General features: G+C 39.3%; 1 protein-coding gene across 2 annotated transcripts in view; it reads right to left on the minus strand.

The window, feature by feature from the left end:
- Positions 1-8150: 8150 nt before the first annotated feature.
- The window catches only part of LOC145436244 (uncharacterized), a 42552-nt gene continuing 32102 nt past the window's right edge, over positions 8151-18600 (minus strand). Inside the window, exons 1-5 of one of the 2 annotated variants that reach the window (XM_080313606.1) lie at positions 13148-13295; positions 12421-12630; positions 10360-10482; positions 9464-9661; positions 8151-8395 (exon numbers count right to left, since the gene is read on the minus strand). In XM_080313606.1, coding sequence (XP_080169732.1) covers positions 8289-8395; positions 9464-9661; positions 10360-10482; positions 12421-12630; positions 13148-13253 — 744 coding nt within the window. In that variant the 5' untranslated portion in view covers positions 13254-13295 and the 3' untranslated portion in view covers positions 8151-8288. Of the gene's footprint in view, positions 8396-9463; positions 9662-10359; positions 10483-12420; positions 12631-13147; positions 13296-18600 lie in introns of those variants that run through there. The other variant, XM_080313605.1, reaches the window with a different exon arrangement.

Here is an 18600-nt window from a genome sequence, read left to right on the forward strand (position 1 = left end):
GAAGGTATACGACGCCGTGAAAAACGATCTTTGAATTCAAGTCTTCGTTTAACTATAGAATGTAAACATGGAATGGCAACGACCGATTTTGCAGCTTCGCTGAGGCTGTATTAAGAATTGTTATTTCGTAAGCGACTGTATAGGATTTCTGGCAATCCAAAAGTGATCTTCCAGAGCGCAGAATTTACTGATTATGGTCTTGATCGAAAGCTACTGTCGTTCCGATTTCGAAAATAAAAATTTAAATATGATCAGTCACTGATCCACCTAGAATCCGCCCTCCAAGTCTGAAATATCGGCATTGTCCGAACAATTGGAGAGCCGCGACGGGTCATTGTTTTGCGGTTATCCGATTGTTCAGAACAATGCACACTTCAGATGTTGAGGGCGATTTTTCGTCAAAGTCCGGAGCCGGAGCATAATTTATATTTTTGGAATAAGTGCAACAGTAGCTTTCGATTAAGACCATATTCAGTGAATTCTGCACTCCAGAAGATAACTTTTGAACTGCCAAAAATCCTACAGCAGCTTGCGCAAAAACAATTCTGAATACAGCCTCAGCGACGCGAAACGAAGCTGCAAAATCGATCGTTGCCATTCCATGTTCACATTCTATAGTTTAACTATTCAATTCTTTATGTACCTTAGAAACAACGGTTTGCCAGTGGCGTTTTCGTGTCTGCGAAAAACCAGAAAACGGGTGTACAGCGTGCACTTATCTGCCATATCGGATTGCGATGTCAAACTGTCAATGTCACCGACTTACTCATAATGTGAGTGAAAATCTGTCGCCGGATAGCTGTAATGAGACATATGGGCATTCAACTTGTTCGGAGTTTGTTGTCTTGTATGATTATTTTTCGTCAAAGTATTTTCTTTGGAAAAGCGCTGGATGGTACAAGCATTTTTCCATTTACTCGGAATTGCTTCGCGAGCCGGATTAAATCGTCCGATGGCCGGATGCGGCCCGGGCCGTATGTTTGATACCCTGCTTTTAAGCTGTCGTGTTTCGGGGTGAAACTATTTGCAATAAAGCAATTTATTTACGCTTCCTTTTCAAACTATACGTCATTCACAAGAGATTGGACCATGTACGGAATACCTTTCTTCAGCACTGATTTGCAATATCGGGTAAGCCTAAAGCAGGGGCGGGCAACATACGGCCCGCGGGCCGGATCCGTGATACATGATTATGGGACCCGCGGCCCCAGTCTGCCTAGATTCCCCACTACTTGATTAGTACGTCATATTTTAGTGACTGTATGTTATTATATACGTGTGTGCGCAACGTGCGAGAGTGGATCTTACGCGTAAGTTCGTCGAAGCGAGAAGACTTGCATTATCTGTGGCGAGATAGCGTAGTGGTATAATTCGCTGCTACAACCCCAATGGTTTGTGGGTTCGAGTCCGACCCAGGACGACTCCAGAGTTCCTACTTAAGTGTTGGAGATTTGTCTGGGCTTCTCCTCGCAATCGCATTCACGTAAGTGGTGTCCTACAAGAAGTCTAGAAGTAGGTCGTGTTACAAGCTGGCAGATACCGAATCAAAAACGATGAATATCGGCCTTGGTAAATGACCATAGTAGTAGACAAACACCATGAATACCACAAACATCAACAACTTGCATTATCGGTATTTACGATGTACTCAACCCTAATGTCGTTTGTGGTAATCATGGTGTTTCTTGACTTCTATGGTCATTTAAACCGGACTGATATTTCTTATCATTGATTCAGTAACCGCCGACTTGTAGCACGGCACAATTCTATAGGCTTTTGTAAGACACCGCTTATGTCAGGGGTCGCCAACTCAAAATGGGTCGCGGTCCACTTCTCAAATTGCGTAGAGGACGCGGGCACGTATTCAATATCAAGATTAATTAGTCCGCACAGTTGAACAACGACGCTCGTCACCTACTCAACCTTAAAATGAATTGATATCTTGGTAAATTTTGGGTACCGGGCTTATCGAACGCCTTGAAATCCTCATCAAGGATTGCACCGTGTGTTGATTGATCAGGTAGAAGCAGACATGGCGGCGCCTGTATGACAATGCTATTCTCAAATCACATTGTCTTAGTCATTATCGGCGAGAAATGGCTTTGAAGTTACAATACTGTCGTTAAAATACATTCATTAAATACGATTTATTCCTTATATATGTGGTTATACGGACGAGTAATGTATCGATTCAGCAATCCGGCCAGCCAAGTACTTAATTTTCCAATATCCGGCCCGCCGACTGGAGATGTTTTCCACCCCTGGCCTAAAGGGATCTTCAAAAATAAAATTGATAGTAGGCTACACTCTGAATATGTATGCCTGGCAACCGGACTCGTCAGAATAATCAACTCGACCACAAAATATATTACGATGTGATTGATATACCATTGAAACTTACATTGACATGCGGACGATGAAACGTTCTTATATGCACCGGTTCGTTATATGGTTGTAGCCGTGTGGGGATTGTCACTGAACGGCAATATCATATGTACCGTCGGCAATGTATTTTTCACAGAAATAGGCGTCGTTACTCATATTCCTTCGCGGTGGTCTCAACTTTGAGTAAACCGTTTGTTATCGAGGAGAGTATAGGTAATTACATCCGTCCCTATCCGGGGGGCATGGCCTGAAGTATGTGTCTTATTGCCGTTTTAACTATGTCAATAGAAACCTATAATATTTAGATTCATACTGCAGACTTCTTCCATCGTGATTCGGCTTATAATTGTGGTAAGCGAAGCAAAGGCCTAGAGCTAGTGTACGATACGGTATTTGTCTGTTTAATTTGTGATCACTTGTCAATCAACTTTGTTCGAGCACACAGCGCATGAGAAGATACGTGTTATGTTGCCTAATTACACATACGACCGAACAAGATATGTGTGAGTGCTAGTGTTTTCAGGTGCTGCTGTGAACTAAACGGTTACGTTATTTTAGAATCCATCATATGCGTTGAATGGTGTATATATCGACTTTGTTTACTTTCTGCTCAACAATAAACGCCAGCCCGGACTTCAAATTGTTTGCTATCTTCGTTTATATCTAGCCGAAAATAGACAGAATTGAGTAAATACTCGTCAATCGCCGAAACTCACGATATGCCTCAGTACCTTTCGGGTCAAAATGGATGATGAAATGACCATTGTTTTGACTTGGTGAAAGATATCACCGGTCGAGACGTTGTGATGTTCGACGCAAAATAAGTTTTACGTGTTTTTCCGGCTTACAGCGGAAGTTTGGGTTTAAAATCAAAATCTATCCATTTTGAAAGCCGAATAATTTATATTTCAAGGTATCAAAGTGACGCGTATAACCCTTTTACGCCGTGTGCATCACCACATAGATAATTGCACAGTTCAGTGTCATTAAATCCGTACAGTTCAGCATCTTCAACATCGTGTAATGCAGTGTCCTTGACTTTCTCGGATTCATGTTGGACCTTTGGACGAATTTCCATCAGTGTTGGGATCAAGTCACTACCTTCGAGTCACGAGTCATCTCGAGTCATTGCACATTTTGACTCGAGTCAAGTCAAGTCAATCGATTTTCGAAGGTGACTCGAGTCAAGTCAAGTCACTCGTTTTTTGGAGGTGACTCGAGTCAAGTCAAGTCAAGTCACAATTCAAGTCAAATTGAATTTTGGAGGTATGAATGATCATTCAAATTCATTATATTTTACTAGCTCTGTTAAAAAGATCAATTGGTCATTTATCTTGAATCAAATAACGAATATAAAGTTAAATATACATGCTAAAATGCGTTGTATCACTCACGTAGAACTGCTAATCAAATATGTCAGTAACTGTATAGCTACATCAGGGGTGTCAAACATACGACCCGCGCCCGCCAAATGACTTCATTCGGCCCGCTAAGAAATTCTGAGTATATGTTGAAATTGGCGCAATTTTATCCAACACATTTCTCGAATTTGTAGTAATAGAAATACTACTAATAAATATTCCTTCAAGATAGCAAATTTCGAGTATGTTCAATGTTCATAGGCCACATTATAACCACCCGACAGCGGAGTTGTGATTGTAGTCATCGTCAGGAGAAAATCGCTGACGTTGACACCCATTTCCGAGAATGCGAAAAAGTGCATATATTGAGTTAAGAGTTAGTAATATTTTGGAATCATTTGACTGATGCGGCCCGCGAGTGATCTGAATATTTGAATTCGACCCGTGACGACAGTTGAGTTTGACAACTCTGAGCTACATGCTACATTCTCCTATTATCATCCAATATAGAGGATCGAATACGAAGCCCCGAGAAGATGAAAGAAATCGATATCGTACAATACACTAGCCATCTATACACATCCGTGAGGATATAAATGCATAAAATATATTTGTTCGATTTAGATCATACAAGAAGGTTGGTAAAGGTAAGCACCGTACAATGTAAGGACAGAGCCGTCCAATAAACAGGGATACGTTGCTATTTAATTAATCTGCTACTATACGACAACGCAAGCTGTGATCATTTGGTTTGCGGTCAGTGTATTTGTGATGTAACAATGTAGGATCAGTGATTCGTACAACCAGTCAATGACTGGTTGCTCTCACAAGTTACAACGGCGTATCGTGAATAATCCGAACATGCACAAAATACATTGATTTAGTCGACACCGTTTACTTGATGACTTGAAATTGACTCGTAAATTTTGCTCCGAGTCACGAGTCAATCCACATTTTTCAAGCGCCGAGTCAAGTCAAGTCAAGTCATTTTTGCAAAGTGACTCGAGTCAAGTCAAGTCATTCGAAAAAGTTGACTCGAGTCAGACTCGAGTCAAGTCATGACTCGAGTCATCCCAACACTGATTTCCATCAGGCGCATTCACTCTTCAGGTATTTTCTCTTCATGCGCCGTCAGTGGGTCTCGGCCAATGTTCCCTCTAAGCTGCGCACGTGCGCAAATGCGCATTGCTGACACGCTCTCTGCGCACAGAAAGTCTAAGTTGCGCACAAAAAATCCGAAGTGATGACCATTTTTTAGCCATTACGCACTGTTGTCCAAGGGTCTGCGCAGGGTGTAGGTGATGCAGGACCGTAACATCACTTCGTCAGGCTCCCCCAAAGCGTTGGTATTGGGCCACCCATAAAGTGATAAACCTAACTTATGGGGGGCTTCGTCCCCAGACATCCCTCACGCTGTATGCCGTGTATCGCTACGTCTCGTATGCATTGGGGGATCGTTTAGTGAGTAAGCTTTCTCGTCTAAAATGCGCGAAGAGCAATAAATTTCTCTAATTCATGATTTAATCGGTCAATATGATCGGGAATTGCATGTATATCAACTTTTATCCTCTCTCTGCTCACTTAATCTGATTTACCAATAGAGCTGAGTGAGGAGGTGTTTGAAAAAGGATCACTCAATAATAAATAAACATCTTCAGGTGTATACCCGTTAGCAGGAATGAAACAGCACTTCGTCAGCCCCCCCAAAACTGTAGGGTCCATAAATAATAATTAAACATCTTCGGGCGGGCGGATCCGTTGGTATGACTTCGTTACATAATGTTATTTTGTGACCTGTCTGCTATATACAAAATATAGAATCACCCAAACGTACTAAACTAAAAGATAACACGATTTTAAATTGGTATTCTCTACTGGCTTATAATTTTCCCCTACGGGATGGTATTTGTCTTGTGAGGTTCAGATCGCCAAGATAGGAACATTCGGCGCCCGTCGTTTAAGCGCCTATGGAAAATTAAACCTATCTGTATTTTGTATATATAACGAAGTTTTCGGTCAGAATAAGGGCCGTCATTTTCGGCCAAGGTTTACTCACTACCGATCGTTTTGACACACTTTTTAGAGTAGCATGATACATGACCTAAAACTTTATATGTCTTGGTGCGTCGTGGTGCGGTAACGGCCAACGCCGATATACCATTTCTAAAAGTCTTGCGTATTTTATCTTGGGAAGAGTATTCAAGATATTCAAGATATTTCGTTACCTGAAATCGCGCCCCCCGCGATAAAAATTTGAAATAGTTAAATAAATTTTTAAAAAAGACTCTGTAAATTATGCTAATTTACGAACTAATTTTGGACCCCCTTGGAGCTCGCCCCCTCCAATTGGGGCTTTTGGGGTGCGGCAGTTACTGTCCTGAGTAGGTGAGTGTGTACAGACTCGTGAAAATTTAAAGGGAACATTGGTCTCGCCTGCCGACTTTTGAAAGGTGACTTACTCTAATTATTCTCGCCTTTTCAATACAGTTTATGTACAGCGCGATCGGCGATGAGGAGCCAGATTTGATCTCGAATATTTAAAAACACATGTGCAATTAATTAATTGGTATAACGCTGCTGCGTTTCGATCAAACAAAAATATGACACATAGCAAGGCGAAGCCTCGCGTTTATGGAATGGAATTTGAAAGGTAATAAAATAAATCACAATGATTTGCAATAAATATTCGCCACAATTTCTGGTTTGTGCTAAAGTCAGATTTTAAGGATCTTGTTCTCTTAAAGTCCTGTCGATTTTGTACACATATTCCTTATAATAAATACTGTATCAGATGGCTAGTCGGATGTGTGATGTGTTGGATTCATGTATTTATAAGTCAGCGAAAATTAGGGGTACGCCGAAGGCTTGAAGATTTCCGGAGCGGTTCCCAGGTTAGTAAAGGTTGAGAGCTGCTTTCTAGATTAAGCTAAGGCTCGGAAACATTATGTCGCTAAATTGCTTTCACTGTATCACATGTGACGAACATAAGAAACGTATTGGTATTGAGAAAATGCAAATAAAGCAGTGAAATAATGTGAATCTCTAAACCATTTGTTCTCAAACTGGGCCCGTGGTTCCTTTGTGCTCCATGGGACAATTTTCTTGGGCTGTGAAACAGCGATCGCGATTGCGAAGCGAAAAATGTCAAATAGCTTGTTCTGATAAGTGTGATCTATTCGAAGTTATTTTGAAGAGGGAATATTATTACCTGAGTTCACGAAAAACAATCTCCTGGCTTCAACAAAGTCGTTATCAACAACAGGCCGCCTCAAGCAACCGCCCCTGAAGTCATGGAGTGCTAATCAAGGTACACGAACAACAAGCCTGGCTTAAAATGTATGATTATTTTCCTGACTTTTCGAAGAAATCAGCACCTTTATCAACCAAACCAGAAGATCTCATCATGTGTGCTGAGAGAGGGTGAAACAATGAATAGATATAAATGCAAGTATCAATATTTTGAGCAAAATGGTTTCATTACCGACAATATAGAGAAACGGTGGAAGTCGTATGTTCGATCCGTGGCCGATCAGTCGAAAGACCTGACTAGTATCATTTATATCAATGACTGCCCCGTTTGGTGCTCAGCATTATCGGGATAGCGTGGCATGGTGGTGGTAGTGGAACACTTAGTAAGCCTAACAATGAAATATCTGCATCTTCATTATCCAGCGGCATATAGCCTACACACCATGCACTCATGGTACGAATATGGACATATCGCGAGTTTATGTAGATTGTAGATGATGTGTCAGTATGCATGCTGCAAAAACATGGAGGCCAAAAATCGTATTTCTATTGCATCAACCAAAAAAGAACATAAAATTACACTGTTATTTGTAACATTAATATACTGGTGAATTCGGTGGATATAGCAATACGAGGGAAATACATATTTGACTCATTTGGAATGTGTGATAGAAGAAATTGTTACCATTAAGTGCTGATGTTATGCTATGGTGGAAATTTGGTCGATACAAGTAATTTCTTGACCTGTGTGTTCACAATGTAGACCAGTGTTTCGTTGCCTTCTACGATCATGGACCTCTAAACAATGTTTGGCTGCTACATGGACTCCGTAACCGCAAAATGTGGGCAGCTGACGCGCGAGACAAGCTTCGGTCTAAATAACCATCAGGCCCAGTTGTTGCCTTCTAGGTCGATAACTGATGACTGAAAGTTGACAATAAGACAAAATACAGCGGAAAATCATAATTGCTGACATGTACGTCAAAAAACAATATAGTACCAACATTCCGTGTCTGAATACATTCACAGTAGTCCGCTGATCTCAAGGGGGATCATGAATCGCAGTATAAGAACCCCTGATGTCGAGTATGAGTGGAAAAGTGCAAAATGAACAAGTATATCATCTTTTCGTCTCATTTCATGCAGAAGTGTCCATTATAGTATAATTATAATATTTATTTCGTTATTATTCAACAAAAATATTTATTCAGCGTATCAATTAGGTACGGTTAAAATACGTGAAAATTCATTAAGTCGTCATTGGTGAACATGAACACCATCCAAGATTATATATTACTTGCAGCAATATACATAGCCGACCCAATTTATGTTGCTTCCGTCCGTCCTTGTTCCCCACGCCGGAAGGCCGTATTTAGGGCCGTGATGAAGGCACGTTCGTCCTATTCAAAGAATTTGTAGACATGACTACACCAGATTACGCCATATATTGACAATTGTCCGATTGCTACTCCCCAGCATTCAAAGAATATGTTTCCAACATGATGTTAATTCCCATTCTATGCGTTTTACGCGAATCAGTCATGTGATATAATTTCATGTTCAGTCAGTTTTTGTGAACATTGGATAAGTCCCTTTTACAATAACATGTCAACTATATCGATGGTGAACCAATGAAAAGTTAAGGTTCGCTTGGACATGGACTTTTATGAGTGGTTTACGGCAGAGACGAACGTGAGCACGTTCCTATGAGGTCAGATGACCCCATCACGGAACCAAATATATCATGTCCAACCACGTGGAGCAAATAGATATGATTAACCTAGTTTGAGGGAGCAAAAGGAGGACACCTTTTATATGTTACAAAAGTTGTCAGCGGAGCTAAATATGTGGGATTTTTACAACTAATGAAAAAATTTCAGATAAATCTACCGTAAGACTAGATGGGTTGTTATATTTCACCAACCCGGTCGTTCGACATGACGGGGTCCACTTTTCACATATATTATACCAATTCATCGAGAAAAAGATGACAAAATCCGAAGAACAAACTAATTAAACAATTGGGCAATTAGGAGTAAACTTTCGATTTCTTTAAAAAAGAGGACAAATCCTCGAAATATAACTATTGCTCTGCAAAAGTAGGTAAACCCCTTATCAGTTGAAGAAAGTCCTTTGATTATTCACAACCAGCTTGATATTTTAAGCAAAGTTCTCAAAAATCGATATATTCGATCAATTTCACGACGAAACCAGGTTCCTCAGTTTGCGTCGAATTTCATTTCCTCTTGCCAACGAGATGGAGCAAAAGACAGCGAATTTGCATACGGGTAATTCTATCGATGTTAAATAACTAGAAATTTCAGTTATAAAGTTTGTCATGGGTAAGCCCCTACTGACGATCTAGGTATATGGGAACGTCTGCAGCATTACTATTTGGGTTAGCATGCCGAAGACGAATGTGCACGGTACGTTCCTGCCACCCCTCCCCCTCATATAACCTATGTTACCTGAGCTGTCTCCAATCTGTATCCATTCATTGTACCGATCTTTGATCGCAATCCAATGGTCACCTCTGACCACCCCGTGTGCCGGTTTGCTTTTAACACAGACCTCTGATGAATAGCATAGGCGTCGCCCTTGATGTCGGCAGTGATCTTTAGATATGTCGTATGTGGATGTCTTTCCGATGTATCGATAAGCTATGGCTGGAAATAGGACTAATTTGGAATGCGAACTTCTGCCGTCACTACTTGATGAGGCAGCAGCACTGATTATAATACATTTGTTGTAGGCTATGCCTACATCGTGCACTTTTACAGCTTTAACATAGAAAGCTACGGGCAGCTTCCACTGCAATGGGAATTAATTGCTCTTAACACCACGCTACGTAATGCACAGTGTAGTCATCCGTGAAACGAATTACTTCATCATTTGATATTCGGAAATTTGAGGTATTAGAAAATCTGATACGATTCTGCTATTGTTGGTGATTTTGCCTCATTTGTCCGAATGCGGTGTCTTGCAGGAACACATAATGAAAATTGAATATTCGTTAAGGTTCAGCTCTTGATATTTGGTTTAATTAGATGGTATCAAGTTCCATATTCAATATTTTACAGAGTAAGCGTACATCAAGTTGAAACAATTGAATAAAAAGTTTTCTGGTCTCTAAATGGCTACTGATGACACTTTTATCTTCCACATTATGTAAAAAAGATACAGACTAGCAGAATTAGTAACTAGATACGACAACAAACTTTGTCGTTGGAACGTATCGTATGATGAGCACCTCGAAATGTAAATACAGGCAAATGAAACGGGTCAATAATCAGAATATACAGGATAATAGTCAAACAATTTTCTGCACAGTGTGACCAACGCATCCCCGTACATGAAAACATACCCGGAACAGGATCTGGTGATGTATCCTTACAACAATAGACATATCCCTTGTAGTGTCGTGTTTCAGGGACGTCTCCCCATGTAGGTGGACCCCATCTACTTGAGTGAAGAAAACACGGTACAGCTGTAAATAGAGTAGCAATATCCTCAATTTCAGCACAACCAGTTGTCATCTTTATTTTGGTCCGTATACAAGGGGTAAATGAAACTGGTGTTATCGATATGGAAGTTCAATAACAGAAAGGAAGTGAAAACAGCATAGTTTAAAGTTTCATTGTGGCAGGTGGGCCATGCGCTGGAGATCAGTACCATTGCCATACCATAACGAATTCCTCACTTACCACCTGTGACGTAATGAATATTCTACGGCAAACTGCAGTTTAAAATTAGTTACAAATATGATTACTCAAATTTTATTTTACAAAATCGTACGAATCGGTTGCAATATTCGCACGTGATGTTATGACAGCTGAATTATCAGTAAAATGCATACCAGCTACTATTGTGCTCGCATTAAATGCCATCCTCATGTTACTGAATGGAGAAGCAAGCATAAGCTGGTTCACTCCACAAAGTCACGTGTAATTGTGTTTTATAAAAGACTAACGAATCAATCAAATGGCCATAAATAATTGGGATCATCAACGATTGCAAATTGTCACGGTCGTTCATCGTATACGCGAAATTCAAATTTGTTTTAAATTCAATGGCTAAACCTCTGGTTGTTGACCTCTTTTTCAGTTGCGTCCATTTTCAAAATTTTACTACATCTGGTGCCCCCCCCCCACTAGGGCTGTTCCAAAATAACTTTTTCTTCCGAATTCCAGCCATTTACTGATTAAATTATCAGGTTACCCTAAAAAACGCTGCACAACAAATTTGGTTAAATTCTAAGAAGTATAAGACTCCGCCGATCCAATTAAAATTTTTAATTTATTAAAAAAAAAATTTTTAAAAATGAAAATTTTTCTGTCAACCCCATGAAATTGTTTAGCGGTCTTCAAAGACGATACAAAACAAATTTGAGTCAATTCCAACCAGTAGAAGCGGAGTTATCGAGTTTTTCGTTGATAATTCTCGGATTATCCATTATAGTTGGATAATCCAAAAATTATCAACAAAAAACTAAAATAACTCCGCCTCTACTAGTTGGAATCGACCCAAATTTGTTTTACATAGTCTTTGAAGACAGCTCAACAATTGCATGGGGTTGACAGAAAAATTAGAAAAATATTTAAAAAAAAATTTCCTAATAACTTAAAAATTTTAATTGGATCTGCGGGGTCTTATACTCGTGAGATTTGAACTAAATTTGGTATGCAACGTTTTTTAGGGAAACCTAACAATTTATTCAATGAATGGCTGGAATCCAGGAGAAAAAGTTATTTTTGAACAGCCCTACCTCATATCCATATTTTCAGGGCTGCAGTAAAAAACAATGGGTAAGAGGTCAACGTCCGGTTGGTCTTTTCGAGTAGGGACTTAACTATTCGAAATATTTAGCGCTTGAATCACACTCGAGGACCACTCGACTAAATAAAGCTATAATATCCGTATGTGCTCTGTTGGAATCAAATCGAGGTAGGTATAGCAACCACCGGGTACGGGCTCCAGCAATATGACTGGATCCCCAATTCACCTCTGCGATTGGCAATACGGTGAAGGTGGGCTAATTGTATTGGATTTTGTTTTATGCCTTCTTTAACTAGTAAATCAACTGAGAATGTGGTAGAGATCTTAGCTCACATTGAATTTATCACTGCACCTAGTTATTAGCTTTAACATGAATGTGTCCAAACAAAGCAACCCATATTATATAACGTGCATGTGAGGTTGTGGATCACAACAGTAGACAGGAGTATCATACTCTATAATACGATGAACAAATATTCTGAAGATTTAATTTGGTAGCTCTCAATTACCCATACTCTATGATACGATGAACAAATATTCTGAAGATTTAATTTGGTAGCTCTCAATTACAAATGTAATTAGTTCATCAATTTCGCGTGTGTAGGCCCATTTCAAGTCAGAGATATTTAGGCTTGGAACAGCAACTCACAGTGCCTATCTCCAATTTCCACCCACTCACGCCCTTTAACAGCTACCCAATGATCGCCAGGTAGCACGTCACGAATGAATTGCCTTGCACCGTTTCTCCATGGGCATAGATCATCGAAGCTACATAGATTCCGATTTTTATCAAACTGTCTGCAAAATCCTTCACTGCTGTCCCATGTCAAAGTTGATTGATCGTAATATAACCTCGGTCCTGCGAAAACAAATACCGGTGACATTTGGTATCGCACCAATCTACGCATTATGATATGGTGTGTCCAGTGAATATTTACGAGTGAAGCACATTAGTAATAATAGCATTAATAACTCATGAGTCAGTCAGCAGACAAAACAAGGTAAAAGACCCACACGACTCATAGCTCTCGGTATAACATTTGATGTATTTTGGATTTGGGTTCGTCTTACCAATGGGATCGATCTTCAAATGACAGTGCATAATTTGGATAATCACATGTTTCATAGTCTTGTTATATAGGCTACGACAATATTATCCTAACAATGAAGGGAAAATCGAGATTTATCGTATATTATCGTTATACTTCAATATCGGACATTAATTGAACAATGAATTTGTCTCGACGATGCGAATTGAAAGAACAAAAATAATCTGCGAAAGAATATATACATGGCTGCGGCGCAGATATACATTTATATATATATATTTCTTCCTTTAATATCGCCTGCTTGTCTCACCGTATACGGTAACTTACCTGTATCAACTTCTTGGTGTTTTGCTACAGTTTGTAGGCCATCGTCTTCGTATACATGCAGAGCTGCTGTTACAGAAAGCAATGCCAAAATATGTAACGAGTACATTTTCTCTAGGCGTGAAAAATTGTGCGAATCAAAGATGAAGTGGCCCACCAAACGTTTTGGATACTTGCAAACACAAAGTTTGATGAAATGTTCGTTGTTAACACGAGCAGATGTCCAAATTACGAATTCAAACACATATCTTTTTTCCGTTAGGCCTACTGTGTATTCACCTCATGAGAATTCCAGTAGCTACATTACGCATTATGGTACAACTAATTAAAAAAAAATTACATCGAAAGATACTTTACTACGTTCTCGGGTAGAAAGTGTATGTATTTTCTAAGTAACTTGCAAAGAAAGGAGAAAGAATGTTCAACAGCAGCAGCTGTTGACTGACAACACTGAAATTGTGCGACTGTGCGTACACTGCTTGTGACAACCCGTGTTGCTTCATTTCGGCAATGATGTCTACATCACAATTTTTCCTCATGCGCTTCTTGACATAAGAACCACGCAATGCCCACGCAGTCTTGCTTCAGATGGGATGTTGCTGTACGTTGAGATTAACACCATGTCAACCTATTTGTTTCATTTGAATGTTTAGGATTCACAATGAGCCGGCAATGGGCCGTCTACGACGGTCGGCCTATAAGGTAGGCTGCAAACTGTAAAATGTGCAATGATAAAGTTCACCGACAGTGCAAAATCTACGACACAAACGAACTGCAGATTGCAAATAAGTTTAAAGTTTGTGAACAGTTTGACATTTTTCGACCTAACGCTGAAATTTTGACCTAATTTAGACATTTTTTACATGTCAAAAAAAAATCGCCCTACTTATAACATATGTCGGCATATTGTTATTAGATACAGGCATCAGTTCCTGACTTCCCTAATTAGGTTGCATTCGTGGCCGAGGAAAAAAAATTTTCGAACGAATATTTTTTAGTAGTTGAATCGTGAATAGTTAACGAGAGGACTGCTCGCACTGGCTCATTTCCAGGGGCGTATGTAGCCACGGAATCAAGGCAACGTAAAGCTGAATAATTGGATGTTTTAAACAAACTTCAACAGCATACACTCTTAGAAATATTCGTAGATTTACCCAAATTATACCGGTAAATTTGTCCCGTCAGTTATATTAACGGTAAATGCCCGTTAAATTAATATACGGGCACGTCAAAAGTAAATTTACTTGTTTTTAAAGGTTAAAAATATTACACATTGAGTTCGTAGAAGCAATATACGGGATAACCAGTATTTCAGATCTACTTTTTGATTTGTAAAAGCAATTTACTGGATAATCAGTATTCCGGATTTACTTTTGCATTCGTAAAAGCGATTTACTGGATAATCATTATTTGCAACATTGCTATCGTACTTACAATTCGATCATTTTACACGCTTACGGTCTTATTATGGACATATATTTGTGATTTTCGTCATTACATCATGTTTCAATTATCAAGCAAATTACGACATCGATGGCCGTGCTGAATGCTAATCGGTGAATGGTATCCGAACATTTGGGCATTGCAGATACCATCGTTTATATCGATTTATAAATAGTATCCTTTGATACATCAAGGTCTAGCAATAGTAGCATGCCCAGCGAATTCGGTATGTTATGTAGTTTTACTGCAGGTATGATCTTTTGTGTCATTATCTGTTGGACCAGTTCTGCCACCATTGTAGACTCCTTAACGCATGTATGATGCAAACTATATATCGAAACACTGGAGCTGGCGTATAGCCGCCATGCTCCTTGGCCATTGCGACGAGAGTAGTAGACGTCCTTTACCTTTTTCCCGCGAATGGTCTTATGAATTGTTTGATCATGAATTCGTAGCTGCTCGAGCGAACAGTACATTGTGACGTCATATATATTCCAGACATAGTGGCGTCAGACGTCAGACATATCTGAGCCTTAGCACGTGCGGCTGAATGTTCCGAGATAGATATTATATCGACGCGATGTTTTCGTATTGGATAATAACAAGATGCGTTGCTGTAAGATATTGAGGGTTTCGAAGCCACAGCTTAACTCTAGCTTTAGAATATTGCAGGTGTTGATAGCAGATATTGTAGGTATAGCAGTATCCGAGCTCAAATCTGGCAAGTTATTCACAGTCCTGTTTCTGAAGACGTATGTATTTTCGTTACAGGTTAATGGTGAGCAGAAGCTATGGCTTATAAGATTCTATTACATTTTCTGACATTGAACTACACGAAAATGGAAGCGTTATGGCATTATGAATCATGACGTCGAATGCTTATGTGATAGAAAGGGATCATTTCGCCTCTCACTTCTAGCACGATGCCGTGCGAAATACATTGGACGTGCGATGCAAAGGAATATTGCCAGAAAAGTTTGCAATCACGCTGGAAAAGATGATTCAGGTACGAAGTCCTAGGCCATGGGTATCCGTATAAAACTCAACTTGCGTCGCTGGCCGGATTCAAACTTTCAAACCGTTCGCGGGTCGGATCAGTCAAATTATTCGAAAATGTTACGGTACATCAAAACAACCGACCTTACTTTTCGCTTGAATAGTTTATTATGAATCCTGTATACATTTTGCTATATTACATAACATTCACGATCATATCATATGGATATATTCTAGCAGCGCCTTTACTCGCAAACAACGGAATTTTGGCAAAAATTCAAAGATTGATCGTTTGAATTCAACCGCTAAAACACTGACTCCAACAACGGAATAAGCTGACATATTTGTATGCTTCCTTTGTTATATTCGTAATCTGCCGTTAACTCATCGTATGCGCTTTGAGGAACACAAGTGATTTAATTGTAAACGCAGACGTTAGAATTTGGCTCATTATTAATCGTCATTCGAGTTTCTCTGTCTATCTGGGGCCTTTGAGTAGAAGTGATACAGCAGTGCGACCAAATATATTTGAATTGTATTTTTTATAACTATTATATTCTCCATGCGACCTGCATATAACAGTTTTTTTTTCACTTCACGAATAACTACTTTTTGGCACATTTCTTCATAAAAATATGAACTCAGTGTGCACTTTTTAGAGTTTTGGGAATTGGATGTCAGTATCACCAACTTGTTCCCGATGATGACTAGAGTAAAACTATAACACCACTGTCGGATAATCATATCACGGTCTATGATCTTGACATTTGTGGACTTGCGGGAAGTATTTCTTACAATAACATCTCAACATTTGTTAGATAATGTGCTGGGTAATACAGGGGTTTTCAAACTACTCAGAATTGTGCCTTATGTTCGACACCGCTATCCTAGGCCATCATTATTCGAGAAATTGACAAGAATATGAAAAGTCGCAGTATGTCATACTATAGCGTCTCAAAGTTTCCAAATTGTAACTGTGTTGATGACAGCATAATCTTTGTTCAGATTATAGAAGAACCTATACAAAAGAGCATGGCCCAAAGTACAGTCCTTCAACTGCTGCTGAAGTTTTGATGAAGCGTTCTACATTCAGGCAGTTGCTGACTGATGATCTCCACAAAAAAGACTGGATTTTCGTCATTATCCACACTTACTCTTTTTTACGTGTTCCCGCACCAAATAAACCTGATTCAAATTTACTGGTCTCAGGAACGTAAAACTGCTGCAAGGGACCAGACGAGTATATTGATATTACAGCAGATTTCTGTTACCTTTAGTTACGGAAATTTTCCGTAAAATTTCCTACGGTCAGCCTATGTAAAATCATATTACGGGGAGAGTTATTTCAAATTTACTGGTCTCATCGGCGTAAAACTGCTGCACTGGACCAGACCAGTAACTTGGTATTACAGACGTTTTCCGTTACATCAGGTAACAGGAATTTTCCGTAAAAATTTTAACAGTCAGTCTTTGTAAAAATAAATTACGGTCAATAATATTTACGGGAAAATATTTTTCAAATTTACCGGTCTCAGAGTCGTAAAACTGCTGCCAGGACCAGACCAGTAATTTGGCATAGAATATTTTTAACAGTGCACGTACTGTACATGTTCATTTTTGCTATATTGTTTGATACTGAGATTGAGTAGAGTTTGAACAAGGTTTCTTCTTCTTTCGGGGGTCCGCCCACACCGGTAAATGTATATCTGGACATAGCTCTTGCTATGGCAACTATGTTGTGGATGATGGTCTGACAATTAGAATTTAGTAATCGATAATGGATATTTTAATTTCAATGAAGGCTTGTTTGTTCGAGGCTTATAGCAAGAGTACAATAAGATATTGTGTATTATTCTGGCACAACTTTATAGTAAATCTTCGATAACACGTTCTACCACCTTTCTTTGATATTTTCAGCAAACTATATATGGTCTCAGCGTCAATTCACTTTACCAACGGATATTGCATAGCCCTACAATGATAGGCAGCTGATATCGCAAACCACATATTATCGCCCGTTTATGGTAGTTCATCTACGAAATGAGGAACCGAAATTATGATATCAAGTCTACACTGCACCGCTATACTGCAGTACGGAACGTACAGACGCCTAGTTCAGTTTAGTAGCGTTACCATATGTCATCGTTTGGTCGAAATTGTCATTCTCTTTCATAAAATCGAAAATGTCCTCCGCCAAAATCTCCACTTTTTTCGGTAATCGACCTCTTTAATAGCTTTGGCAGGCACAACTAACAAACCGCCATAAATGACGCAAAATCTGCAATGCAGATGTTCGAGCGGTTAAGTCGGGAGTAGTACTAGAAAATTGACCTCTTTCAGGTAACATAAACTAAGTTTTGTGGTTTTTAACTAGTGTTTTCCGTTCCAGATAAAAAAAAACGTAACCGTAGTTTTAGCTACTAATATTACTGGCATCGCTTGCTTGGATTACACATTATGGCGCAATGCGAAAGTCCATGCAGACTTTTTAATCACCATCAAATGTTTCAACCGGAACAATCAAACACAATATTAATTCCATTAAATCATTATCTTCCGTCGCTTTGCCATTTATTTCGACGAGTACTTGAAAGGAAATATAAGCTACCGCCTTAACGGTCTTGGCTAGACCCGACAAGGTATTATTGGGGCGCGGTCAGACTATTGCTATATTGATATTGATAAAAAGTGAAAACAGTTTTATATACTTGAGACAAATATCGAATAAAAAACAAGTTACTCGGTAAAAAACATCCCAATCGGACGAATGTGGTGTTTATTATACAATAAAAAAATCACATCAAGGCAAATCCCGTATGCCTGCTAGATTTTTTTCATTAGACGTCAATAATAGATTGGTTGATAAAGCAGAATTACTGACTATTTAGCTCCTGTATTTCGTTCTTGCTATTGTGTGATTTTGAGAAAAGCTCACAGTGGAGTCACTAAATATTCACAAACGGAGATCTGCATATTCCGGGGTATACGTATCTTCTTAACTAGAGGGAATCTGGCAC

The sequence above is a fragment of the Botryllus schlosseri genome, chromosome 3, assembly GCF_051294905.1.
Source record: "Botryllus schlosseri isolate E-star chromosome 3, Bs_hap1, whole genome shotgun sequence".
Classification (NCBI taxonomy): Eukaryota; Metazoa; Chordata; class Ascidiacea; order Stolidobranchia; family Styelidae; genus Botryllus; species Botryllus schlosseri.